Source organism: Accipiter gentilis, chromosome 26, assembly GCF_929443795.1.
Source record: "Accipiter gentilis chromosome 26, bAccGen1.1, whole genome shotgun sequence".
Taxonomy (NCBI): domain Eukaryota; kingdom Metazoa; phylum Chordata; class Aves; order Accipitriformes; family Accipitridae; genus Astur; species Astur gentilis.
This window is the reverse complement of record NC_064905.1, coordinates 10,823,146-10,847,805: the sequence shown is the minus strand read 5'-3', so window position 1 is coordinate 10,847,805 and position 24,660 is coordinate 10,823,146. Positions and strand designations below refer to the sequence as shown.

Here is a 24,660-nt window from a genome sequence, read left to right as displayed (position 1 = left end):
GACACCAGGAGGGAGCAGATACGAAGGAGTTTGGGGGGGGGGGGGGGGGAGCAGGGACAGCGCGGGTGAAGCGGGGAGTGAGGTGGTAAGGGGGACCTGCGCTCGCTCGCTGGGTGTGCATTTGGGTGGGGGAATCAGTTCTGGATCTTTGCCCAAACCGAAGTCGCCCAAACCAAGAACCCCCACCGGCAGGTAGCGGGCGGGTGGAGGTGGCCCGCTCTGGACCCCCCACCCATCACCGGGGGGGATCTCCGGGTGCTGCCGCTGCCGGGGGTGGGTGCTCAAAGCCCGGTGTGGGGCAGCACCCGGGGGAGATGCACGGGGAGGGGGTGCTACGGGACAAACTTTGCCCCCGTGCTGCCGGCGGGGACACCTCCCGAAGGTCTTTCGGTGCCGTGCCGGGCGGTGCCGGTGCTCGGCGCTGCCGTGCACCGAGGGAGGGGCGGGCCAAGCCATTGGCCGCTCCGAAGCCAAGACCCGGCCCCGCCGGGCGGCTGCTACCGGTGACACTCGCCCGCCCGCGCCTCCCGGGGCGGCCGGTGCTGCCCGCGGCTCCGGGACCATGGACCGTCTCAGCGGTAAGGGGGGACGCGAGGGGACGGGACGGGACGGGACCGGACCGGGACGGGCATCCCCTCTCCCCGCCGTGGGAGAGGGGATGCCCGTCCCGGTCCCGGGGGTCTGGGGGTCGCGCATCCCTTCCCAGCCAAGCGGGTGCATCTCACCGGATCGATACGGGACCCTGCCCCCGGGTGCCTTTGCCCCCCCCCCCCCCCCCCCAGCCCTGCGGCAAGGGACACAAACTGGTACCAGTTTCCCTTTGCTGGTCAGATGGGTGAAAAGCCAGCAGCTTGTAAATTAGTCTGTGGGGTGTAAGCACTTGTTAAGGGGAAGTTCTGGTTGTAGAAAGGGAGGTGACTGGCGTTGCCAGATGGAGCTGATCGGATCCGGAGAGTTTCCCTAGCTGGGGAAGATGCCGGTGGCCTCGTAAAGCCATGGAAGGCCTGATCCCCACCCTGCTGGGAAGCTGCTGCGTTCCCACATGTGTGTGATTTCCGCCTGCAGCTTGTGGCATCGGGCTCACGTAGCTGTTAGGCTTTGATCTGGGATATGAACAAACCTGCCGGGCCTTTGGGCCAACCGTGCAGAGAGGGTCCTGGATTTCTGCTGGGGCTGGCAAGTCCCTGGAGAGAGCAGAGGGAGGCTTTCAGGGGGATTGCTGCTTGCTACTGCTGAACAGTGGCCTGGGGCTGCAGAGAAGGAGCAGGTGGTGACATGGTGTAGTATGGGGGTCCCGGCCCTTGGCCAGTCCTCAGAGGTGCTATAGAAGCACCAGCCAAAAATGGTAACGGCGGGGTCAGAGGCATCACTCCGGCTCTGTGGGCTGGGACCACGCTGAAGTCCCAGGGCGGTTCAGGCAGTGCTGCGTCTGCAGCCCTGGGTCAGCACCAGAAAGACCCAAGGGTCAAGAGTTCCCCTTCCCGATGTAAAAGGATGGGGTGGCGTTTCCGCAGTGGAAACACTGTTATGAGGAGTTTGACTTGTGGGCTGCAGCTCCCGGTGTCGGTGCTCGGAGAGCAATGTCAGTGCTCAGCAGCCTGGGAGGGGACAGGGATGGTGACAGGGACAGCCTTCCCCCACGGCTGCGGCTCACCCTGCCTGCCAGCCAGACAGGGTGGCTTTGCCAGCTCTGAAGGAGGGTGCTGTTGTGGGAGGGGGAGTGTTGTCAAATGACATGTGATGCCAGAGCTGTTCTTCAAGGTCCCAGAGGACCTCACCGATGGGGAGAGCACAGGGTCTTGGCTTCCCCATTCTCTCGCTGTGCGAGCTGGTGGGAGGCTACCCTGTTTGCATCCCAGCCCACCCCAAAAATCAAACCTGGGACCTCACCACAGGGAAGAGCAGGGGGTGCCTGGCACGCTGCGGAAACCATCCTGGAGCATCATGGAGATGGGCCTGGGCATGGTGCGGCTGCTCTGCGGACTTGCCCTGCCAGGAGAGAGCCCCTCTGCTGTTTTATCCCCTTTTCTAGTGCCTGCAGCAGCAGTGCCTGCCTGCTTTGCCTTGAATGCTTGTAATGAATCACTGTTGGCACCTGGATGGCTCTTTGCTAATGTAAACCTCCCCTAGACCCTTCTGCTCGTCACCCAGAGCCACCAGATCCCTCTGGGGGCTGTGGCTCATGGAGGGAAGGTATGGGGGTCTCACCAGGCTCCCTTCCCTAGCACAAGGTGTGCTCGGTCTGGTGGTGGGTAGGAGCTCTGTGCATCATTCCCAGCCTCTGCCTGCTCTCTGGCAGCCCCTTTTTTCACCTGCAGCTCCATTCAGGCCCTGTGTGTATTCTGACTTGCTCTTGCTTTATGATCTGCCAGCTTCTTTGTTGCTGTCTGTGCTCCAGGTGAGCTCGCTGCCTTCCCAGGCAGGCTGGGCAGCACCCGGTGCAGGGCTCAGCTCTACACCAGCAGCTAACCAGGGGAATTGGTGCTGTGGGCTGTTTGCAGAGTTGTTTCAGGTTGTGCTGATGGAGGAGTGCATGTGTGCGTGGTTTGGGAGGTGATCTGTGCCACAAGCCTTTGCTCTAGCAGGGCTGTGCTTGCACAAGGCTTCTCATTAGCGACTCTTCCCTGACCTTTTGTGCCACCAGAATTTAGGTCCTGCACCAAACTTATCTGGGGTCTAAATCCAGCAAAGCCGGCAGAGATGTGTCAGGGATAAACTTGGCTCCAGCTCGCCCACAGGAATGGGGAGGCCACGGGGTTGGTGGGAGGGAGCCCGGATCATTCCTGACCTGCTGCCTGCAAGCTGGCAGCAGGAATCCTGCCTGCCCCGTGCACGTAGCCCGGTGGAAGGGGGTGCGGAGTGGGTGAGAAACACAGATCGGGCCAGCTGTTAGCGCGCCAGGCAAGTGCTGAGCTCTCCCCTGCATTGCAGCCATTCCTTCCGCTGGAAACTCAGCTGCCCAGGGCCACCGCCTGTTTATAGCCGGGGAGCGTGCGGGGAAGGGGGCTGAGCCCACCGTGGGCTGCTCCGGCCCCACCGTGCCGGGCAAAGCAGGGTGGGAGGGCGGCCCTGGGGATGCTGATGCCAAGTGGGGCAGGGAGACACTGGAGTTATTTGTCCCTCTGTATCTTCTGATATCCTTCTGGGTGCAATGCTGCCTTTAACCAGGGGAAATGGGTCTTGCTATAGGTACTGGATCCCTGTGGAAGCCAGCCTGGCTGCTCCGGAGGGGTACAGACCTGCCCTGCCCTGCACGTCACCGGTGCCTGCTGCGGCAGGGGCTGCTAGAGAGGGGAAGGAGCGGGCCGGTGCCCCTTACTGACTGCTGCAGGGGTAGTGTCCTCCAGCCAGGCACCCTGGGGACTGTCCTATCTGCCTGGGCTGTCTGGAAAACCTGCTTCTTTCCCGCACTTGCTCTTGACCTCAAAGTGCTGTTTTCCTGTGCAAATGTGCTGAGCTGCGAGGCTGATGTGCCCTTTGCTGTGAGCAGCACTGAGGCCCAATGTGCCTGAAATCCTCTCGCCTGCAGCTGGCGGGCAGTTCTTATCCCAGCCCAGGAAAGCTTTGTTTAAGGTTTTGAAGAAGTTGTCTCATCCCAAACAGTGGGAAGGCTTTTCAGAGGACAGGGAGTGAAAACTGGGCTTGACTCAAGATTTGCTTGTTGTTCAGTAGCCAAATAACTTGCTGGGGACAGAAGATAACGATTTAGCAGAGTGGAGGTTTGAAGTGGTTTCTGGCATCCCAGACTCATGTCCTGACACCTTAACCCTTCCCTACACCGGCTACTATTAGTCTGGCACAGCTAAAGCTCTCCCCTGAGGAACACACATCTCCTCCTGCATATAAGAAATCTTAAAATTAATGGCACAACTGTCAGTCCTGCAAAATATCTATTAAATGTCACTCTTCCAGGGCAGCAGCAGGACAATTGGGTTGGAAACCTCCCAAGGAGCTCTGCATTGTCTCTGCCAGCCCTGCCCCACCACCGCGCAAACAAGGGCTGGCACCCCCTGCCAGGGCACCCGCCGGATGAATAGAGCAGGTCCTGCCACCAGCGGGGAGGGCACCCGCGCAGCCACCACCAGCCCGCCTTTCATCACCCTGCGGTGCTAAAAGCGGCGGCATTTCGGGGAGCTCAGGTCACTCTGCAGATGCTGCGCTGACGATCTGCAGCCTCCACAGTGGGGAAAGATGAAAATAACTTCTTTGGCCCTCCCTCCCCCAGGCTCCCCCCCACGGCACGGCTGCTGCAACCCCTTCCCTTTTTGCTTCTGATATGCCTCCCATCACATCAAAGGCAGGCTCTTTGGCAGGCAAGGGAAAACGCTGACATTTCGTAACAGTTTGGAACAAAAACAGATCTTTGCTGCAAGGGGTTTCCATGCTCAAAGTACTTTTTTTTTATTTTATTTTATTTTAAGTGGGTTTCATGTGCATGTGATCCTGAAGTGATAGGAAGGAGCTCTGGGAGATGCTGGTATGCTCTGATTGCTGGCCATTAGTAGGAGATGTGTAAGGAGCAGCTTGGAGAACGGCTTTGGCTTTCTTCTGGGTTTTTTGGACTTTAAAGCCTCCCAATTGGTGATGGGAGAACAGCCCCTTTTTGGCTCCTTGTCCAGTGAGTTCAGCCTCCCATTTTATGTGGTCCCAGTGTCATCTTATGCTTTGGGAAACCGAGGCTGTAAAGCACAGGGCCAGGAATAGAAGTTATGTAGCAACAGGTTTGATAGCTGCCTTTTGTGTCCTGGAGTTAAAAGCAGATTCGGTGAACCAGTCCTGGCAGTGATGGAGCCATCGGCAATAACCAGAGCAGTGGCATCTTCCCCTGTGCTCAAGCATTTCAGCTTTCCCACCAGGATAAACTGGCTTTCCTGCCACTCCACCCCTGCCCCGCAGGGGTTAAGCGGGTAGGAAATGCTGGCGGCCCGTGGCCTTGCCGCTGCACCTGATGCTCCCGGCGGAGCTGGGCAAGGGAAGGAAACGGAAGGGCTGTTTGCAGCTGAGAAAATACGCTTATCCTGCCTTCCGAGGGTCCTCCGGGGCAGCACGGCCCCGGCCCCCAAACGCAGAGACCCTCTGCCGTGCCCTGCCTGCCCCGGCCCAGGAACATCACTTTCCTGCAGGGACAGGGCTGGGGTGGCCACTGAGTGGGTCCCGATCCCCCTGCCAGGCAGGGGGGGAATTGTGCCCTGCACACCTCCTGAAGTCCTGGGCATTGCCAGGATCGGGGCAGGGATGCTACCGTAGGAGGCTGGATGCCAGGTGCTTGTACTCCCTCTCCCCGATTCCACAGGGATATTTCCACCCGCAGAGGGTCTGTGGTTTCTCTTCCCACAGCTTCTGAATAGAGGGTTCTGCATTGTGCAACATGGCTGAAAGTGTTTGGGAAAGCGGAGCTGGCTGGTGGCTGATCCACCAGCTCCTTCCCACAAATCCCACGCCCTCCCTGCCCACACCCTGCTAGGTGAGGCTCCCATACACTCCTCTGCCTCCGAGGGTCCAGGCACAATCACCTCATGTGAGTCTTCCTCGTAGAAAGATGTGTCAGCCCTGCCAGCCTCCCCACGTCTCAGTCCTGCAGGTCGGGTATTGCATCCGAGATGTTTTGGATCTTGGCTTTGGGGAAGGGGGATGTATGGGACACGGAGAGCCGCCTCTTGGGATGCAGAGAGCTTTCCACCCCCATCAGTGGGGCTGGGGTGTCCATTTTCGAGATTTGGGGGCTGAAGGACCCACCCAGCTCTGGGTGGTAACGTGGCCATGCCTGTCTGGGCGCAGGGCGGTGGGGAGGGCATGCCTGCAGGAAAGCCGTCATCAGCCCTGGGGTGCTGAGTCAGCGGGTTTCCCACCACGGTGTCTGCAATTAGCTGTAATTCCTGCTGTCCTGGAGGCTGAGGTTTGGTGGAGACTAAGGGCTGCAGGGAGGTGAGAGCTTCAGGTCCCGCCAGCTCCAAGATAGCAGCAGGCAGGAAGGTGTGACCCAGGGAGGATTCCCAGTGCTCAGCCCCTCACGGAGGGTGGTCACAGGGGTGGGCAAATGGCTGTGGCACTGGTCCAGGGGCCTCTCCCAGTGTCAGAGGGGAGCCCAGGCCAACCTGCTGCTCCCTGCACTCTGGAGTTTGTTTGGACAAGGCTGACACCAAAATTTTGGTTGGAGAAAACACAGTTTATTCTGGGTTCTGACTAATCCTAACATCTCCCCTCTGCCTGAAGCTTGTTTTTTATACATTACTCGGCAGGTCTTGCCCCTGCCTGACTATTCCTTTAAAGGGTATCTCAAACCTCTCTTTTTCATTTATTATTTAAACGCGTTCTCCAGCTCAGGCTGGCCTGACGGAGCATCCTGCCATGTGCCCACTAAGGCTGGCACTGAGTTTTGAAAGGTAGCCTGGAAGTACAGAATCTGGTCCACACGTTATTTGCAGAGCTAATTGCATTGACTGGGCTGAGCTGTGGCTGGAAACAACTTGTTTGTTGGATTAGGAGCCCCCGGGGATTCAGGGGTCTGGGGCAGAGCAGGCAAAGGGAGGAGGCTGCCTGTGCCCTGCCTGGGGACATGAGCAGGGTCACTCAGTGATATCTCACCTGGGTGCTTTTATTTGCTCAACCTCTTGCTGTGCTCAGCAGTAAGAGAGGGCTCCTCTGGGGTGGGGGTAGCTGCAGCCTCTTTGGGTTGGAGGGATAAAGTTTGCTTTTCGTGAGCTAAAGCAAACCACCATGGTCTTCTCCCAGACGTAGAGAAAGGGCTGCTAAGCCATCAGTGGTGGGGGGAACAGCCGCTGCAGCCCCTGGAGAAGAAGTCCCACTGCAGCACTGGGCACTGGAGGGTCGTTATCTGCCTGGGTCACGGGAGATGCTTGTGGGTAATTTAATCAGCCTGTTAATTACTACCTGCACCACTTGTGAAGCTGCTGTGCTTTGGTGCGAGCTGCTGCAAGGAAGGACATACCCTGCAGCAACGACGGCTGCCCTGGGGATTTCTTCCAGCAGCAATGCCAGTTCAGAGAGCCTCAGCCCCTCCGATGCCCCGTGGCTCTGTTGGGGCTCCCTGGGGAGGTGACACCCCTCCCTCAGTCACTGCCCAAGGGGACTGGGGCACCAAGCAGAGCAGGCAGGGTGAGGGTGCTGCAGCCCTGGGGGAAGGCCGCAGCTCTGAGCATGTGGTTGCTGCTGCTAAGGGGGAGATTTTCCGCTTGCAGCCCCTGTTCCGAGTGTGGGCATTGCAAGGAGAGCCTCGATCCAGCTTGGGGCTTCAGCTGCAGAGCAGCACCCCTCTTCTGGGCCGTGCTGCGAAGGGAGTGCTGCCGGCACCGGGCTGGGTAGAAAGGCAACCACCACGATTCCCTTGTTCTCCAGTTTTTCCTTTAATCTAGTTAAATAGAGAAGAGGCTTGACTGGCACCACAGCAGTAAGGGATGGTTTCTGCAGTGTGTGAACTGGCAGGGGTGTGAATGCAGGTGATAATCTTTGCCCTTTGCATGCTCTGTTGGCCTGTAATTACACTTCTCTCTATTCAGGACTCCTGTTTTCTAGTTTAAGACGGTGGGGAGGATGTGAAACTCTCTCCTCCAGAAAAGAGCACGCTAGGCTGGGGATGTTCGGGGTCTTGCTTCTGCGTCCGATTCCCTTGTTCTGGCTGGGTGCACTGGGCAGAGCACCAGCCCCAGGCATGTGCCGCAGCTCCCCTTGCTCATGTCTCCTTTTTGGGGGGGGGGGGGGGGGGGGGGGCGAGGACTCTGAGAAACCCTTTCTGCACAGAGGGCCAGGGTGAAGCAGGAGGGCTTGGGGAGAGCTTGGCTGAGAGGGCGGCTCTGCCACTCAGCCCCAGGTTGGACTTGCTGCTCAGCTGGTCTCTGCTGGGGTGGGCAAGTGGCTGGGAGCAAGGCCATGCGATAAGGCTTTCTGCAGAGCTATTTCTACTGGGGAGACGAGCTGCTGCTGGCAAAGGCATTGGGCCAGATGCAGGACCCTTCACATGAGCACTGCTGAAAGTGGCTGAGCTGGCTGTGCTGCTGGAGCTGTGCTAGGAAAGGAATGCCCCCCCCGAGCTGCTGTCAGCATTGGGGTGTGTGTCTGGAGCAGATGGGGCCACAGATGAAGGAGGCTCAGCAGGCATAGCCAGGGCAGCCTTCTTACTATTTAACCTCTCTGGTTGCTCATCTCCCCCTCTCCCAGGGCTGGAGCAGGATGGAGGGGCCCTGTGAACCCTGCGGGCTCCTTCATGTAAGGAGAGAAGCCAGCGGGTGACTGTGCCGGGAGGGAGAGCTGGTGGGGGACCTTCTGCCCCCTTCAGCAAGCAGGTTTCACATTCATTTCCCAGGATTGATTTTCCAAGGTTATCAGCTAAGGATATTAGTTACTGTAAGGTCACGATGATGACATCCCCAGGAGATGTGTATCCCTGCCCTGCCTGCTGCAGCGTGTCTTGGCAGGGCACGGGGTGTGCTGTGGGGTGGTGGGGAGGCGGCAGGGAGGTGCCGGGAGTCTGGGGGACAAGTCAAAAGATTTGAGCTCGCCTTGTGCTCCACAACGCTCAGGGATGCTGCGGTGCCTGAGCTGGGAGCCACTGGGGGAGCAGGGATGACTGCCAGGGTCCTGGGCCTAATGGCAAGGGGGTTAATCACAGTGAGGGGTGGGAAGAGGCACCGGCTGGGGCAGCCAAAGAGCCAGGGAGGGTGGGGGGCTCCCAGCCGTGCAGGAGCCAGCCCCAAGCACTCAGGCTCCTGCCGACATTGTTGGATGCCCAGCCAGAGGTGCTCCCCCCATCCGCCCCACTCAAGGGGCCCTTGTTTCCAGGGAGGAGATGATTCATGTGCATGGAGTGGCCCCTTAGCAAATCTTCCACTGTTACGGGATGTTGTCAGAGCTCAAGTGTGATCATTAATGGTTGGCTTTTCTCTAAAACCCCTCTGGGCTGGAGCACGCCAAGTTGCTCCATAGCTGTACAGACAGCTGTGCTGGGAGGAGGAGGTACTTTCCAGGCTGGCAGTCCTGGCCCCACCAGCCAGTCCCAGTCGTCCCAGTTTGCCCCACACCCAGCTGGTGATGGCTGGCCAGGAAACCGAGCCTGGCTGGCAGGGATGCCTTGCTTGCCCCTGCCGCCTCCCGGGGGCTGAGCGCTGCTTTTCTCCTGCCTGCTTGGCAGGGTGCTCCTCCTGCCCGCACCGGAGGAGCGGTGGCCGCAGGCAGGGTGCAGGCAGGCAGCAGTCTGTCCTCCTGTCTTCTGCACAAAGGAACAATTCCGGGAGCGCCGCGCCACCCCCGCCAAGGCGCTTCCTCGCCGGCTGTGCGCCTGCCTCCTCCCCATCGGAAAGAAACCTCCTTGGGAATGGGAATGGGAACAGGAACTGCCTTGGGAGCTCAGCAAAGAGCTCAGGAGGCCATGGTCTTCCTCAAGCAGCAGCAGTGAGGGAAGGCTGGCCCTGCCGGGGTGGGAAGCAGCACACGGGCTGGAAGGGTCTGTCAACACCTACTTCAGGTATCACCCCTCCGCTGATGCCTGCAGCCCATGCTGGGGCAGGAGGAGACTGGGGGCAGGCAGCGAGGTATGGAGGCACATCCCGGCACCCGGGTGTCTCTTGCAGGCGGCTCGACATCAGCCCGTGGAGAAGGCAGAGCGGTTTGTGTGCTGCGAGCAACTCCTCCGGCAGCGCTGGGTCTTTTTGTCCCACGGGGTAGGCGACCTCCCTGCAGGGCTCCTCCTGGGGCTGGGGCGTCACCGCTGTCACTGGGTGCTGGGGTAGCCCCTGGCTGAGCCCCCTTCCCTGGCCCACACCCCACCTATTTATGGCATCCCAGGAGCTATAAACGCTTGTTTACTGCCGGTGGCAGCTCTAAGCAGCCCTGCGCAAGCAAGCAGGCAGGCAGAGCGTCCCAGGGCCCTGCCCGCGCCAACAGGAAGGATTTATTTTTGCTTGGTTTTTATTTTAGCTACAAACAATGGCCGTTACTCCCAGCATCCGATTTCCCCCCGGCCCTCCTCGCCCCCAGCCTTCACCTGGTGCGGGAGGAAGCATGGCCGGGGGCAGGCGGAGGACGGGAGATCTGCGGGTGCAGGACAGGGGTCCCCCTGCACCTCCCACTGCAGCAGCCTCGAAGCGCTACTGTGCTGTGAAACAGCATCTGCCTTCCCGGGGCTCTCTCTTGGGCTGCAGGCCGGCTTTGCCTGGGGTGACAACTCCACCTGCATTGTCTTATCTTTCCCCCTGCAAAAGCTGGGTTTGTACACCAGGAAACTTCTGCTTTGGCCTGACCGGAGCCTCTTCCTCCTCCTCCTCTTCCTCCTCTCTGCAGGTTGCTGGAGCAAGACCTGATTTTTGCTCCTGTGATGGAGCAGAGGCTGGGGAGGGGAAGATGGGCTCTGCAGCTGCAGACTGCACCCGGACCCTTATCTCCGCACTGTGGAAACGGGTCCCTGAGGTGGGGAGCGCTCGCGAGGTCTAAAAATAGAGCTGGCCTGGGTGCAGGGTGGAGACATGTGGTGGGGTGCTGGAGGGGATGCAGTTCTTCTGCCAGCATTGTGCTTGGTGCTGCTTCTAGGGCAGGCTCTAGCAGCAGAGTAAATACTGCCCCGTTGTCCTGAACAGCAACAGCCTCCTGGTGCTGGTCCCCTGGCTAACCCCGTCCCAGCAAAGCTACTCTGGGTCCCCCCAGCCCATCCAGCCTGAGTTAGCTAATGCTAAAGCCATCTGCTGCCACGGTTCCTGGCCTTCCCAGGCTCAGAGACCTCACTGACATCTCCCCATCCCGCCACGATAGTGGGACAGGCTGCAGATGTGGAGAGAAGTGAGTTTCTGGGAGGGGAGGCTGGTGTCGCTCCCTGCCCTGGGGTGGCTGTGTCCAAAGCCTGAGCCCAGCGAAGCCGTGCAGTCCCACAGGATTTTGCTTGCAAAAGAAGCTCCAGAAGAAAGCAGCAGGTGGGAGCCATTTGTCAGCATCAGAGGCAGGTGCAAAGCCGGAGGTATCCCACGAGTGAAGCGGTGGCTCACGGGAGGGGGATGCAAGGTCCCTTTTTCGGCTGCGTCACCTGCTCAGCACCTGTGGCCGCTCTGATGTCGTGCCGCCTTCCCCCCCAGGAGCCCTTTGATGTCCTGCCACCGCATCTGTCCCCAGGCTCCACGGTTTCACCCACAGTTGCTAGAGCCCCCAAGGGCAGGGCCGTGCACGGACACCAGCGCCCATCCCCGGCCCGTGAGCCCAGTCCCCTGACCACCACAGCGTGGGCACGGAGGCAGGCTGGCGCAGGGTCTGCGCTCGCTCCTGCCTGCTATTGCAGAAGTTACGTGCCGGTCCTTGCTCACCAGGTGACCTTGGGTCAGTTGCATTGGTCCCTGCTGCCCTCCACGCAGCAACCCCGGAGCAATCTCCCCTTGCTTCCTGCATCCACCCCATTAACCTTATTTAGGCTGGAAGCCCAAGGAGCATAGGAAATTAATCCCTTCCCTTCCTCTGCTCCCCCAGGCAGACACTCGGCTCAGCAGGCTGTGTGCCCTCCTGGGATCACAGGCCTCTTTGACTGCCCCCCCCCCCCCTTGTATTTTGGAGGATGTTTAACAAGGGAGATGGAGGGGACAGCTCAGCTGGGGGGAAACAAAGGCGCCTTCAGTGCTCGGCCCGCGCCGTGCTTCGTGCCCCCGGCTCAGAGCCGGCGCTCGGGGTGTTGCTGGTGAGCTCACCCGCCCGCCACGCCGGGCGACAAACCTCGCTTATCGGGCACTCTCGTTTCTTGTGCGCAGTGGGGTCTCCTTGCCGCACGCCGCCTGCTTTGCCACTATTAATAGGAACCCTCTCGCCCTTTTGCTCTTGCCTGGTCTGAAGCCTTGACACAGGAGCTGGTGGCTGTGAAGGGAGATGTTCTACACGCAGCAGGGGATGGGGATGCTGGTGAGCACCACAGCCTAGGCTTCGGTGTGCTGTGGAAAGCTGATATAGAGAATGTGCATGGCCCCCACCTCCTCTGTGGGAGCTCACGGCCAGCTGAAACCTGCTGAGCTGGGGCGGTAGGTAGATGAGTGTCTCCCTAGATGCTTCCAGGTGCTGGCTGGACTTAGGGGGGCATCTTGCTTTCTGTCCCAGCTGCTTCCTTGCTAGCCCCCTGCCCACTGAGCCGTGCAGGGGAGGATGTCACCTGGCCTGGAGAACACCACTGCATCCCTGAGCAGGAGCCTGCTCCCATCCTGCCTGTGCAGCATGCTGCAAACATCCCAGGGAGGATCTGCCCCTCTTTGCTCCCTTCCTGCCTCTGCAGAGGGGCAAGGAGAGGGCCGTGGAAGCCGAGTGCTTACCCTCGCTCATCACATGCATGAGGCTTTTGGGTGGCTGGAGCAGGTCCCCTCCCTGGGAGGCGTGTGCTCAAGGGGGGCAGCGAGTTGAGCATCAGCAGGACCTGGGTCCTGCGCTCAAGGAGCAGAATCCCCGCTCCCTCTGTGGTTTCCCTCTCCTTCCCCACGGGCTGGGGGATGCTGCCAGCTCCCCAGGCTTGCTTGCTCCTTCTGGAGCTGTGCTGAGCTTCTCCTGCTGCCTGGGGGCTACCTGTCCTGGTTTGGCCTGCCCACGGGAGATGGGCGCTGGCAAAGCTGCTCTTGCCGAAAGGGCTGAGGCTGCTGTTTAGCTTGGCGCGGTGGAGGGAGGAGGAAGCAGAAGGTCTGTGGAGATAGAAGCCCATCGGCTGGGGGAGCAGGAAGAGACTTGTGAGCCGCATCCTGCCTCACGTCCTGGGGAGGTGGCGATTTGGGGCTGGGCATGCTGTCTCCTTGCCCTGGGGCTCGTCTTGGCTGGGCGCTGATCCACATCAACGCACTTGTGTTGGGCTCCCCTTCAGCCAACAATCTTTGAAAGAGCAGTTGGTTTTACTGCACTGTCCCTGCTTTGGGCAGCAGTGCCAGCTTGCTTCCCATCAGTCCCGGGAGACTCGCTCCCTGCTCCAGGCCGTGGCTTGCAGGAGTGGAAGAAGGACACCCAAAATCCTAGGTCAAACCTGTAGCAGCCCAGTATTTGATGGGTGTTGGGCAGAGTGGATGTGGTGTTTGGATAGGGCCCAGCAGAAGCTCGTTAAGGAACATGAGTAAGGAGGATCCCATCAGCTGCAGCAGCACAGCATCCTGCCTTTCCCCTGGGAAATACGCTCCGTGCCAGCCCTCGCTGCTGCCCAGCTCTGCTCTGCCAGGGCCCTTCCCCTGGCAGAACCTGGAGGGGCAGCGGTGGGGACGGGTACAGACCGGGCAGGGTGTCCCCGATGCTCCGTGCTGCTGGGGGGCACGCTCTCCCCTCCTTGCAAACCGTCCCTATCAGTCAGCACGTCCAAGCTGCCTCTGTGGTAACCTCTGGCTTTTCTTCCTGTCCCTGGAGACCCCAAGCCAGCTGCATGCTGCCCCAGCTGTGCTGTGATGACTTTTGGTTGCTGCCAAGATAAGGGATCCTGCTCCTGCATGCACTGGAAGAAACAGCTTTTTTTTGTTCCACCCTCTATAGCCTCCAGAGCTGCAGGTTTGCTGGTGTCCCTGAGCTTGGCCTCTCCAATGCAGGCCATCTCCCACAGGCGCTGGACCCTGCAGGAACTACCCTGGATGCCAGTGGAGCTGGGTGGGTGTGTGGTCCCAGATAAAACTGGAGTTTGGCTTTGGATCCAGCTCAGTTTTGTCTTACCCTGCTCGGAGGAGGCAAGGTACAGGAAGAGACCCGGGGTGAGGATGTTGGTGCACGTGCAGAATTGGAGGTGTGGGAGCTCATGAGAGATTTGGAGCCCAGAGCTTACGTTGTTCAAGTCCTCCCTGTCCTTCCCATCCCTGGCCAACACGTTTTCCCAAAGCTGCCAGTCAGCTGCTGCCAGCACTGTACATACTGCTTTCAGTGATGAATTTATTTTGTAGCCCTGCTCTGATATGCTAACACCCAAGTGTTTTCTGGAGCCTTGCTGCATGGGTAACCCCACAGCTGCAGTGTGCTTTTGCTTTGTAAAAACTAGCCCACGACTCACCACATCAAAGAGGAGACCCACAGTTTTATGTGTGTGCCTGTGATGGTGATTGTGGCAAATTCTCATTGCCTGCTTTATGCTGGGCTCTCTCTATCTCTCCTGCCAGGTTCTGTCTGTGGGCTGATGCTGCAGGTGCAGCAGTAGCCCAGGAGCTGGTGGGTACTGGGATCCCACACACTGGAAAGCAAACAAGCGGTGGCTTCTGGTGTGGTTCCCCTTTGCCAAGATTTCAGCTGCTCTGACCCTCTTGGCCGCCTCTGGGGCTGTGTGTGTTGGACCGAGGCTCAGCTAACACAGGGCTGGGTAGGGAGAGCTCCTCCTGCGCTGCAGGCCCCGTCCCGACCCTGGGCACCTTGCAGGTGCCTGTGTGGGGCAGGGACTGTCCCTTGGGGCAGTCACTCCATGCCTGGAGGGAAGAGCAGGGTGGCCTTGGAGTGGTGTGGATGAGATGGGATGATACAGGGGAGGAGTGACAGCAAGGCAGAGGAGCTGCTGGTGGTGAGTGTGAAGAGGAAGGCTCTAGCCTGTGTATGGGGATCCTGTGGAGGTGGCACTGGGTTGGGAGGTCACAGGTAGTCTGAGCACAGCAGGGGAATATGAACATCCCCCAGCAGGTGAGGGGTGGGAGGGCATCTCCCTGGGCAGTATTGCCAGGTGGCTCTGGAGATGGCATTTGGGTTTCCTTTCCCTCCTTCCTTCTCTCCGCCACCACCCAGCACCCATCACAGCGAGGGGGCACCAGCAGCAATGATAAGCTGTCAGGCAGACAGAGGTATAGTTTTATCTGCGTGGAAAAATACGTGTGCTGACCCCTTTGATAGCAGTCCAGCAGCCCTGCAGAGCTTGTGTTTCCGTTTGTGGGCTCAGCAGGCTGCATCCCGGCATCTGCGTGCAGGTGGAAGAGCTTGTGCATGGAAGGAGCACGTGTGCGCTTAGCAAACTCCGCCTGAGCTGTGCTGGGCCAGCTGGGAAAAACCCCCATTCTAGGGTCTTCTACATGTTCCAGCCCCTTCTGCCTTGTCTTAACCCCAGCACCCCAACACCAGCCTGGCTGACGGGCTTTTTCCTGCTCCCTCCAGTGCTGGACCAGCTCCTGCCAGAGCTCAGCATCTTGCTCAAGTTGCTGGACCATGAGTACCTGAGTGCCACCACACAGGAGAAGAAACTGGCTGTCTCCACCATCCTGCAGAAGCTGCAGCCACCCGCAGGTCTGTGTCCCCCTCCTGTGGTGCCCGGTGGCTGTCCCCAGGGGCAGTGGGTGTCCTCAGCAGCTGGCCTGGGCCAAAACCCCAGCAGGGTAGGGAAAACCATCTTCAGGGCAAGGATGAGCCGCCTCTGTGCCCAGCACCCAGCACCTGCTCAGCCCCCTCGGGGCACTTTGCTCCCCGCTTTTGCTTCCCAGCTTCTCCCCGCCCCAGACGTGGGGGCTGGCGTCAGCCCTGCTGTGGCTGCAGGGGGGCTGCTCCCTGCGGAAACGCTGCTTCGCAGAGGTCTTCCTGCCACCGGTTTCTGCTGAACGCAGGGGTTTCCGTGGGAAGGCCAGGAGGACCCTGCACCTGGGGCTTCACAGCCTTCCCACCTTCCTGCCCTCCTGGCAGGGGGGCAGCAGCATCCCTGGGGGCTGCTCTGCTCCCTGGGCCCCTGCTCCGGAGGTGTGCTCCGTGGGCGAGCTGGCCTGTGTCCTTGGGTTGGTGTTTGTGGGGAGGAGGGGTGCCAGTGCTTGTCCCGGCCACCCTGCCCACCCCGGGGCTGAGAGCATTCCCCTCGCTCCCAGGGAAGGACGTGGACTACATGTACGTCAACACAGCATCCCTGAGCAATGGCACCAGCTTCGTGGAGTCTCTCTTTGAGGAGTTCGGTATGTGTGGCCGACTCGGAGTGATGCCCTGGGGGTCACACTGGGTGGGTGCAGTGCTGGCTCTGGGGTCCCCACTGACAGCACAGGCTCTTGGGGCACCCTGGGAAAGGAGGGTGAAAGCTGTAGCCTTGTGTCCAGGGTGGGCATCGTTGCCCCGGGTGCTTGCTCCCGCTCCCCCATAGCTGTTTGGGGGCTGGCCATGGGCGGTCCATGCACCATCTGTGTTTACCAGTGATGCCCATCTCCCAGCACATTCCCAGTGAAGGGCCATGGGTGCTTGACTTGGGGGTCCCTGGAGGGCATGGCTGGGGAGGCCAGCTCTGGGATTTCCTGCTCCCTTCACCCTCTCCACTTATCCCTGGGCAGACTGTGACCTGCGGGATCTCCAGGACATGCAGGAGGAGGAGGGGGACACCAGTGATGGTGTTGGCTTGGACCTGGCGAGGAGCCAGACAGCAAAAACTGTAAGTCCCTGAATGCCGACCTGTGAGGTCTGATCTGCACCCACACAGGGAGGTGGCGGCAGCCCAGGCTGGGACCCCTTCCTGTCCCTTGCCACCGCAGTAGCTGCTGGGACTCGTGACTCTCTGCTGCCTGGCTAATACCGGTGGTGTTTCTGCTGTAGGTTCCTGTGGACCCTGCTCCGCCGCTGCCCACCACTCCCCCGCCTGAGGATTACTACGAGGAAGCCCTGCCCCTGGGCCCTGGCAAGGCCCCCGAGTACATCACCTCCCGCAGTGGGTCCTGCTCTGCACCGGGGCGGCAGGAGGGTGGGGGGAGCCCGGCAAGTTGCCCACTGCATCCCCCAGCCTGCCTACCCACCTGGCAAAGCAGGCAGCCCTCAGTGGGTGTGATGGCTCATCCTGGGGAAGGAAACATCGCTGCTCCCGCGGGCATCGCTCCTGTCCTGCTCCCTTTCCATCCTGCTGCACTGTTATTGCAGGGAACTGTTTGCTCCAGCTTGACTGGGAAGGGGGTGATGGGGAGAGGTCAGAGCCATGGGGGGACCGATGCCGGGATGCCCTGGGAGGCTGTGCTTCGCTCTGCCTGGCTCGCATGCTCGCTGCTCGAAGCATCCCTGGTGGGAAACCAGGTGTCATAGCCCCCGCTGCCCTCTGCTTCCTCCGCAGACAGCTCCAGCCCCCCCAACTCCATCGAGGATGGCTATTACGAGGATGCAGACAGCAACTACCCAGTCACCAGGATGAACGGGGAGCAAAAAAACTCCTGTAAGTATCCAGGTGCCCTCACCAGGGAGGGGAGAGCTTCGGCAAAGTCCATCCCTGAGATGGGGGCTTGAGCGCTGGGCTGGGGTCCGGTGGGGTTGAAGCTGGAGGACCTCTCATGTGTCAGAGGCTGCTGGCAAAAAGCAAGGAGCATGGGGTGCTGTTTGTCATGCAAGCTAGAGCCCTTGCGCTGCGGAAGAGATGTAACCAGTGCCATGTCTGTCACCAGCACGGAGAAGGGGTGTCCCTGCCTACGCAGCTCTCGTGCCCTGCGTGAGCTGCTTGTGCTACGGCAGAGGAGGGCTGGGGCAGGGACGCCGCTGCAGACCCCTGCTCCTCTGTGCCCTGCGTGGGAGGTGTGGGGCAGAAGGTCAGCATGTGATCCTCTGTTGCAGGTATAAGGTTTAATCCAGGCTTTCAAAGTTTGAACCTTGCAAAGAAATAAGCCAGCCCGGGGGTTTGGATAGATGCACCTGGGACTGGCGTTTGGCCCGCAGGCATTCTGCCTTGTTTGGAAGGGAAACAGAGACAGCTGGGGTCAAAACGCTGCTGTTTGCAGAGCATGATATAGAGTCCATCCATCCCAGCACCCTGCCCAGCCTCTGTGCTGGAGCCCTCCAGGGGTGGGGAGCCCTGGCAGTGTGGGAGCGTGCCCAGCAGGCAGGGCTCCCGGGTGCCATTCGGGGTGACTCGCCCGCTTCCTTCCAGACAATGACTCGGATGCGATGAGCAGCTCTTATGAGTCGTATGATGAGGAGGAGGAGGAGGGGAAGGGCCAGCAGCTGACACACCAGTGGCCATCAGAGGAAGCCTCCATGAACCTGGTGAAGGATTGCAGGATTTGTGCTTTCCTGTTGCGCAAAAAGCGCTTCGGACAGTGGGCCAAGCAGCTCACCATCATACGGGACAGCAAACTGCTGGTGAGCCCAGAGCTGGTGGGGGACAGAAACCCCTTGGTGGGTTATGAGGGTGGTTGGGTCCAAGCTAAAGAAAAATAGCACTCTCCAAGCCAAGACCCTGCCCCAAGGCCGCCACTGCCCCACAGCACATGTAGAGCCTGCCTTCGCTTCCCTTGCAAGCGAACAGGGGCTCCCCTTTTTTGGGACCCTAGGGAGTGAGAGGGCACCCTGCAGCCCTCTGCCACCAAGGCTGTTGCAGAGACTGAGCCACTTCCATCTGTGCCACACATGAGGGACCCTGAGAAGGACCCCAGCTCTGCCCGGCATGGCAGCGGGACAGGCAGGTGTCGGCTGAGCCCTGAGCAGTTCCCTTTGCTTCTCCTAGTGCTACAAAAGCTCCAAGGACCGTCAGCCACACGTGGAGGTGTCCCTGGGCACCTGCAACGTCATCTACGTCCCCAAGGACGGGCGGCGCAAGAAGCACGAGCTGCGGTTCTCGCTGCCGGGGGCTGAGGCGCTGGTGCTGGCCGTGCAGAGCAAGGAGCAAGCTGAGGAGTGGCTGAAGGTACCATGTCTGCCCCCACTTCGCCCAGGGGGCCGCAGACTCTTCTTGGCATCCTCCCTGGGTGAGGCAGGGAGGGGGCTGCCCTGGGAAAGGTCTTGTCCCCCAGGAAGGGGAAGGGGGCTTTGCTCCTGTCTCATATCGGCTGGGGGGGAATGGCCAGCCACTTCCCAGGGCCTGGGCGTCTCCAGTGCTGATAGCCCCCGCGGGGTGGGAATGTTTGCTCTCCCCCTCCTCTTCCCTGTGGCCCTTTCCTGCCTTTGTTCAGGGGCGGGAGGTGGGGGCTGCAGGGAAGGGGCCACGGGTGGGAAAGGAGCCTCTGCGCACACCACAAACCCTGCTGTTACCCCAAATGTGGGAGAACCGGGTTATTTTACATGGCTGGGGCAAGCCACACTGTGCCTGACTGTAAAACGGGGGTTCATGAGGTGTCCTGTGCTGGCAGGATGACTGTGCAGCTTGGCACCCAAGTCCCTTACCTCTGAGATTTCCAAAATCTCTGACAAAATCTGCAAAACTAGTTGGAGTTTTGAAGGGGCCAAGATGTGTGCAGTCCCCCAGGCAAGCCAGGCTTGTGCCCTGAGCAGGGCTCACTGTCCCGTCCTGCAGAGACCAGGACCTCTCTCCGTGTGGTTCAGCCTGGCTCTGGCAGTGAGGCGGGAGTGTGCTGAGCCAGGGAAAGTAGCCCTGGCTCTCGGGTCCATTTTGAGTGGCTTCTGGGGGCTGTCTCTGCAGGTGATAAAGGAAGCCAGCAGTCCGGCAGCAGGTGGGATGGAAGCCCCCACATCCCCAGTGATGCCGTGCAAGATGGACCTGGATAAGGTGATGGTTTCTAACCGCCCTGCCGAGGTGCTGTGTGGGGCTGCTGTAGCAGAGGCTGGGGAACGCAGGGCCGGGGGAGCACTGAGCTCCGGGTGCTGTGTGAGGAGTCCTTCCCATCCTCGCAGCACCTCTGTGGGACTTACGGGGCTCCCTGCCACTGGGGAAGGGGAACAGGGCTCCCCTGGCACTGGGGGACATCCCAGCCCTGCGCAGGAGGGACAAAGGGCCGATAGTGGCCATTGCTGGAGGCTGTGCATGGAGACACTGCTGACAGGGTGCCTGTTCCACTCCCCCTGCAGCGGCTGTCACAGGAGAAGCACACCTCCGACTCGGACAGCGTGGTGACGGGTGAGACCGGCTCCCCGGCAGCCCGCAGAGAGCCCGGCGAGCACGGTACAGCTCCTGCCCCCAGCCAGGCGGGCTGTCCCCCTGCCGGAGGGGCCAGCTGTGTGCACCACAGCTGGGGAGCATCCTCTCCTGGTGAGGGGGAATGCTGTGACACGTGCTGGGGGCACACACCTACCCTGTCCTCCTTCCAGGGAAAGGCAAAAAGAGTGGCTTGGCTGACCTGAAGGGCTCGATGAGCCGGGCAGCGGGGAAGAAGATCACCAGGATCATCAGCTTCTCAAAGAAGAAGCCTTCTCCTGAGGACACGCAGACCTCCTCCACTGAGGAGGACATCCCCTGTTGCGGTTCGTTTGGGCCGGGGGCAGAGACAGGGCTTGGCTCGCTTGGGCCGGGAGCGGTGGGGAGCTGGCATCCTTCCCCCCCAGCCTGGCCGCATGGGGGGGAGGCAGTGGGGGTATGGGGGCAGTGGGGTGGGGGCAAGCTCACTGAGCTGCCTCAGGCTATGAAACGGTGCCCAGTCCCAGCTCTTCAAATTCCCATGCTGCGTGGGGAACACCCGTGTCCCAGAAAACAGGCTCAGGTGACTGTGTGGCATTGAGCTGGCACCTCACCTGGGACCAGGGTGTCCCAGCTGGGGAAACTGAGGCACAGAAGGACCAAACAAGTAGAGAGCCATGCTGTAATCTCTGGGCAGCCATGTCTCGTTAAAGCCTGCCCGAGGTCCAGCCAAGCAGGCACTGAGACCCTTCCCTCGGCCCTGCCACCCCCCCCAGGCTACCTCAGCGTCCTGGTTAACCAGTGCTGGAAGGAGCGCTGGTGTCGCCTGAAGGGCAACACCCTCTACTTCCACAAGGACCGCACTGACCTGCGGACCCACGTGAACGCCATCGTCCTCCGGGGCTGTGAGGTGGTCCCGGGGCTGGGCCCCAAACACCCCTTCGCCTTCCGCATCCTTCGCAATGGGCAGGAGGTGGCCGCGCTGGAGGTGAGCGAGCAGCGGGGCAGGCAGGGTGTGCTGGTCCTGTGAGGAGGGGGTTGTCAAGATGGGGGAGCATCTCCTGTGATGATCAACACTTGCATGCAAGCAGTGCCTTGTTTTCCCCTCCCCTGCACGTTAAGGAAGCTCAGGGCATCATTTGGGGGAGCCGGGGGCAGCCGCGCAGGTATTTGCAGGCTGGATGCAGGGAGGAGGCTGGCAGGGCTGAAGCAGGCAGGTTGCAGGTGGTGGCTGGGGATTTGGGACTGGGCCCTCCTGCATGTGCCCGTGTGCTTTCTCTTGGAGCTTCCTAAGTCTTACACACACGCTTTGTGTCGAAGGGCCCTTCTCCACAGCGGGACTTTGCATCGGGGCGAGGCAGGAGTGAGTGCGAGGGACCAGGACCTGGGCATGCACCTCAACACTTTCTCTCTCCTGCAGGCAAGCTGCTCCGAAGACCTAGGCCGCTGGCTGGGTCTCCTCTTGGTGGAGACGGGCTCGCGGACGGCACCGGAGGCCTTGCACTACGATTACGTGGACGTGGAGACGATTGCCAACATAGTGACGGCTGTGAGGCACTCCTACCTGTAAGGCTGTCCTCCTGCTGTGCCGGGGACAGAGAGTTGGGCTGGGGATGGCGATCCTCAGCCCTGTGTGTTCCCTAGGAAAGGCACAGGCGGGGACACAGTTTGTGCTGTGATCTCGGGGACAGCCAGCATTCCAGGGGCTGGTGGTTCCTGAAGCAGGGCAGTTTCGCTCAGGCAGAATGGAAAGCAAAAGGTGTTTCATGAATGCTGATGAAGGACTTAAGGGATACACGTGGTAGAGTAGGGTAGGGTAGCGTGCTCATGAGTGAAGTTGGGAGGGCAAAGCAGGAAGCCCTCTGAGATGGAAGGGCTCTCTGAGGGACTGGCAAGGATGTCCTGGAAAGAAAGACCCCATCCCTCCTTCTGCAGGTGGGCCAGCTCCTCCCAGGATCACCGGCCAGAATCCTCCCGTGTGGTGTACGATGACGTCCCCTATGAGAAGGTTCAGGTGAGCATGGCTCCATGGCTTGCCCTCTCCTGCCACTGTGGCCAGGCTACAGAAGATGCCCCCAGGAGCCTTGGCGAGGCCGCAATGGCCCCGCAGTGTTTCAGCACACTTTCCCTCCTGTCCCTGCCGCAGGCTGAGGAGGAGCCAGGGCGGCCGGCAGGAGCCCAGGTGAAGCGCCATGCTTCGTCCTGCAGTGAGAAGTCACGGCGAGTGGACCCGCAAGTGAAAGTGAAGAGGCACGCATCAAGTGAGTGGGGACCCTCAGCTGCAAAACTCCGCAGGGGGACCCCGGCCACTGTGGGAGGATGCTGTTTCCCCAAGGGGGTCTGCAATCAGGCTGGGGCTGGCCGGTTCCAGCACACTGGTGATGGGTTGTACTGCACCAGCTCAGCTGGACCGTGGGTGGCATCGGTGTAGCTGGGGCCAGAGCCTTCATGACAGGCTTTCCTTGTGCATGCAGATGCCAACCAGTACAGGTACGGGAAGAACCGGGCCGAGGAGGACGCCAGGCGATTTCTGACAGAGAAGGAGAAGCTGGAGAAGGAGAAAGCATCAATCCGCAGTGAGCTGCTGTTGCTGCGGAAAGAGAAGCGAGAGCTGCGGGAAGCCATAAAGGGCAGCACGGGTAGGTTGGTGCCATCCGAGTGCTGCAGCTGCTCGAAGGCACTCAGGTACAGGGGGAAGGCTGTAGAGCTGGGGTGGGATGGGGACGCTGGGCTGGCAGTGGCATTCTGGTGGTGAGCGGGGCTGGCGGCAGCACGCTGCCGGGCTGGCAGCCCCATCTAGTGTCCCCATCCAGGAGGATGGGTGGCTTCTCCATTCCTGCGGCTTCATGCCCTGGTGAAGGTGCTGAGCTGGGGGCACTTGTGCAAGCAGGGACGAAGCTGCAGGACCTGGAGCAGCGGGTGGCAGTGCTGGAGGAGCAGTGCCGGCAGAAGGAGGAGCGCCGCGTTGACCTGGAGCTTAAGCTGTCTGAAGTGAAGGAGCAGCTGAAGCAGTCGCTGGCGGGAGGGCCGGCCCTGGGACTAGCTGTGACCGGCAAGGCTGAGAATGGGGTACGCATCCCTTCTTCCTCACTCTTGTGGCTTTGGCTTTCCCCAGTAAGGTGCTTGGGGTGGCGGGGGGAGCAGCACGTGGGGAAGAAGGGACATCCCTGCTGCTTTGTCCCATGTGGACAGAGGTCAGAAGCAAGGCATCAGTTAGGTTTGGCCACATCAGTTTTGACATCATGGCAGTTTGTGCCTTTTTTTTTTTTCCCCCGGCTGTCCTTGCTCCCTGGGACTCCTAAATCCTCTTCCTTCTTTCTCACCCTTTTCCATAGGAAGCTACAAACAAGCCAAACGGGAGCCCTCCTGAGCACTTGGTCCCCGTTAACTGTGCAGCCGAACTAAGGAAAAGAAGTCCCTCCATCCTCCCTGCCAACAAGGGAAACGTGCTGCGAAAGGCCAAGGTCCTGCTTCACTTTCCCTCTCATCTCTGGCCCCCTGGGAAATCTCATCCTTTGTCCTGTCCCCCTTCCTTGACCATAAAATTTGGGGACCGGGGATGCTCCCTACCCCAAGAGTAGGGGGTACTACCAGGTTCCCCTACAGCCAGGCTAGCCCAGCTTAATGGCAGTCACTGTTAGCATGAGCCTGGCTTGCAGGGAGATTTGGAAGGTGCAGGGCTGGGTGGGCAGCGGGGAGAGCATCGCCTCTACGATGACTGGGGCAGCAGTGACCCCAGGCTTTGAAGATGCTGGGGCGGTCCAAAGCCCCCGGTAAGGAGGGATGCCCACGAAGGGCTCAGCACTCACTTCTCCAGTGATGTCTCCTCATCCCCTGCTTTTTTTCCTTTCTGTGCAGGAGTGGGAAAAGAAGCAGAGTTAAGCTGGGCTGCGGGAACACCTGCTGAGCCCCCCGCCGGACACTGGGGCTCATGGAGAAGCTACAAGCCCCCTTTCTCCGAGGCGCCGGGAGGGTGCTGGGAGGGCATGCGGGGAGTGATGCCCTCCCATGCCCCACCACTGCAGCACCATCTGCCTCGTGGGCAACACTATAAACCATGGGGAAAGGGGCGGGAGGGGGATTTGGGAGGCGGGGGGGAAGGGGAGTCCTTCGTGGATCAGGGTCACATACTACTGGGAAACCCATCTCTGGGAGGAGCCTCCCGTGGGGCCGGGAGTTCGACGCAAGGTATGTGTGCCAGTGGTGGTGCATAAGGAAGGAGGGGTGAGCCCAGGGGCTGGTAGTCGGCACTGCGCTCCGATTTATCAGGCTCAGTGTGTGCCACCCTGGGACGCTGGAGACCAAGCTACACTTTCAAAAGCGACCACGGACTTGTTGGGTTTTTTTGGCCCCCTCAGTGTTGGAGTTGACGAGCTGCTCAGGACCAGACACTTCAGAGACGTCGATCATTCACCCTGCTCACTGCTCCCAGCTCCGCAGGGTCTCATCTCAGGGTTCCTCATGTCTCAAGCTCGCTATGCCTCAACCAAGTGCCCTTGTCCAGTATTTCCTTCTTGTCCTCCAGGCAGTAAGGGTGAGGGCACACTGGCTTCCCTTCGGAATGAACAAAGCTCAAGTGTCAGCATTTGAAAGCAAATTAACAGCAGATACCTTTCAACCTTGCTAAACAGCTTAGAAGTGCTGCAGAGGGTTGAGGCTGGAGGCAGCCCAGCTCTCTCTGCCCTAGCCCCATGCTAGCTTTCAGGGAAGCAGGGAAAGGGACAGTGTTGTCTACTGGCCAACAGCGCATTCACACTATTGCTGCTGTGGTCAGACATGGTTTGCCAAGGCATGTGGTCAAAATGGAGCGAAGGGAAGTTTAAAACTGAAAAAAAAAAAAAAAAGGTGCTTTCAAATCAGGGGACTGGAACAGAAAAGAGAAATAGAGGAAGGTCATTTAGCACAGGCAGAAACAAGGGACAGGAATAAAAAGGAAAGGCCCAGGCTTTTGTGCTGGGAACAAGGGAGCAGGC

General features: G+C 60.1%; 1 protein-coding gene across 2 annotated transcripts; it reads left to right on the top strand.

Moving 5' to 3' along the window:
• The first annotated feature begins 491 nt into the window (after window positions 1–491).
• AFAP1L1 (actin filament associated protein 1 like 1) lies at window positions 492–24,550 on the top strand. 2 transcript variants are annotated; one of them, XM_049829231.1, is made up of 20 exons: window positions 492–578; window positions 10,294–10,419; window positions 15,055–15,183; window positions 15,750–15,833; window positions 16,200–16,297; window positions 16,459–16,570; window positions 16,964–17,062; window positions 17,768–17,979; window positions 18,344–18,523; window positions 19,256–19,342; window positions 19,642–19,735; window positions 19,882–20,034; window positions 20,464–20,675; window positions 21,108–21,253; window positions 21,623–21,701; window positions 21,834–21,948; window positions 22,162–22,326; window positions 22,578–22,756; window positions 23,023–23,151; window positions 23,546–24,550. In XM_049829231.1, exons 4-20 carry the CDS (start codon window positions 15,767–15,769, stop codon window positions 23,567–23,569), a joined length of 2,151 nt encoding a protein of 716 aa, XP_049685188.1. In that variant the 5' UTR covers window positions 492–578; window positions 10,294–10,419; window positions 15,055–15,183; window positions 15,750–15,766; the 3' UTR covers window positions 23,570–24,550. The 2 variants fall into 2 exon arrangements, with proteins under 2 accessions (XP_049685188.1, XP_049685187.1); XM_049829230.1 differs by lacking the exon at window positions 10,294–10,419 and having other exon boundaries at window positions 498–578.
• The last annotated feature ends 110 nt before the right edge of the window (window positions 24,551–24,660 follow it).

Bases quoted from the DNA above. Each gene is read 5' to 3' on its own strand.
- AFAP1L1 (XM_049829230.1), top strand. The intron at 19,736-19,881 runs GTACAGCTCCTG...TCCTCCTTCCAG, and splicing joins CAGAGAGCCCGGCGAGCACG to GGAAAGGCAAAAAGAGTGGC. The intron at 20,035-20,463 runs GTTCGTTTGGGC...CACCCCCCCCAG, and splicing joins GGAGGACATCCCCTGTTGCG to GCTACCTCAGCGTCCTGGTT.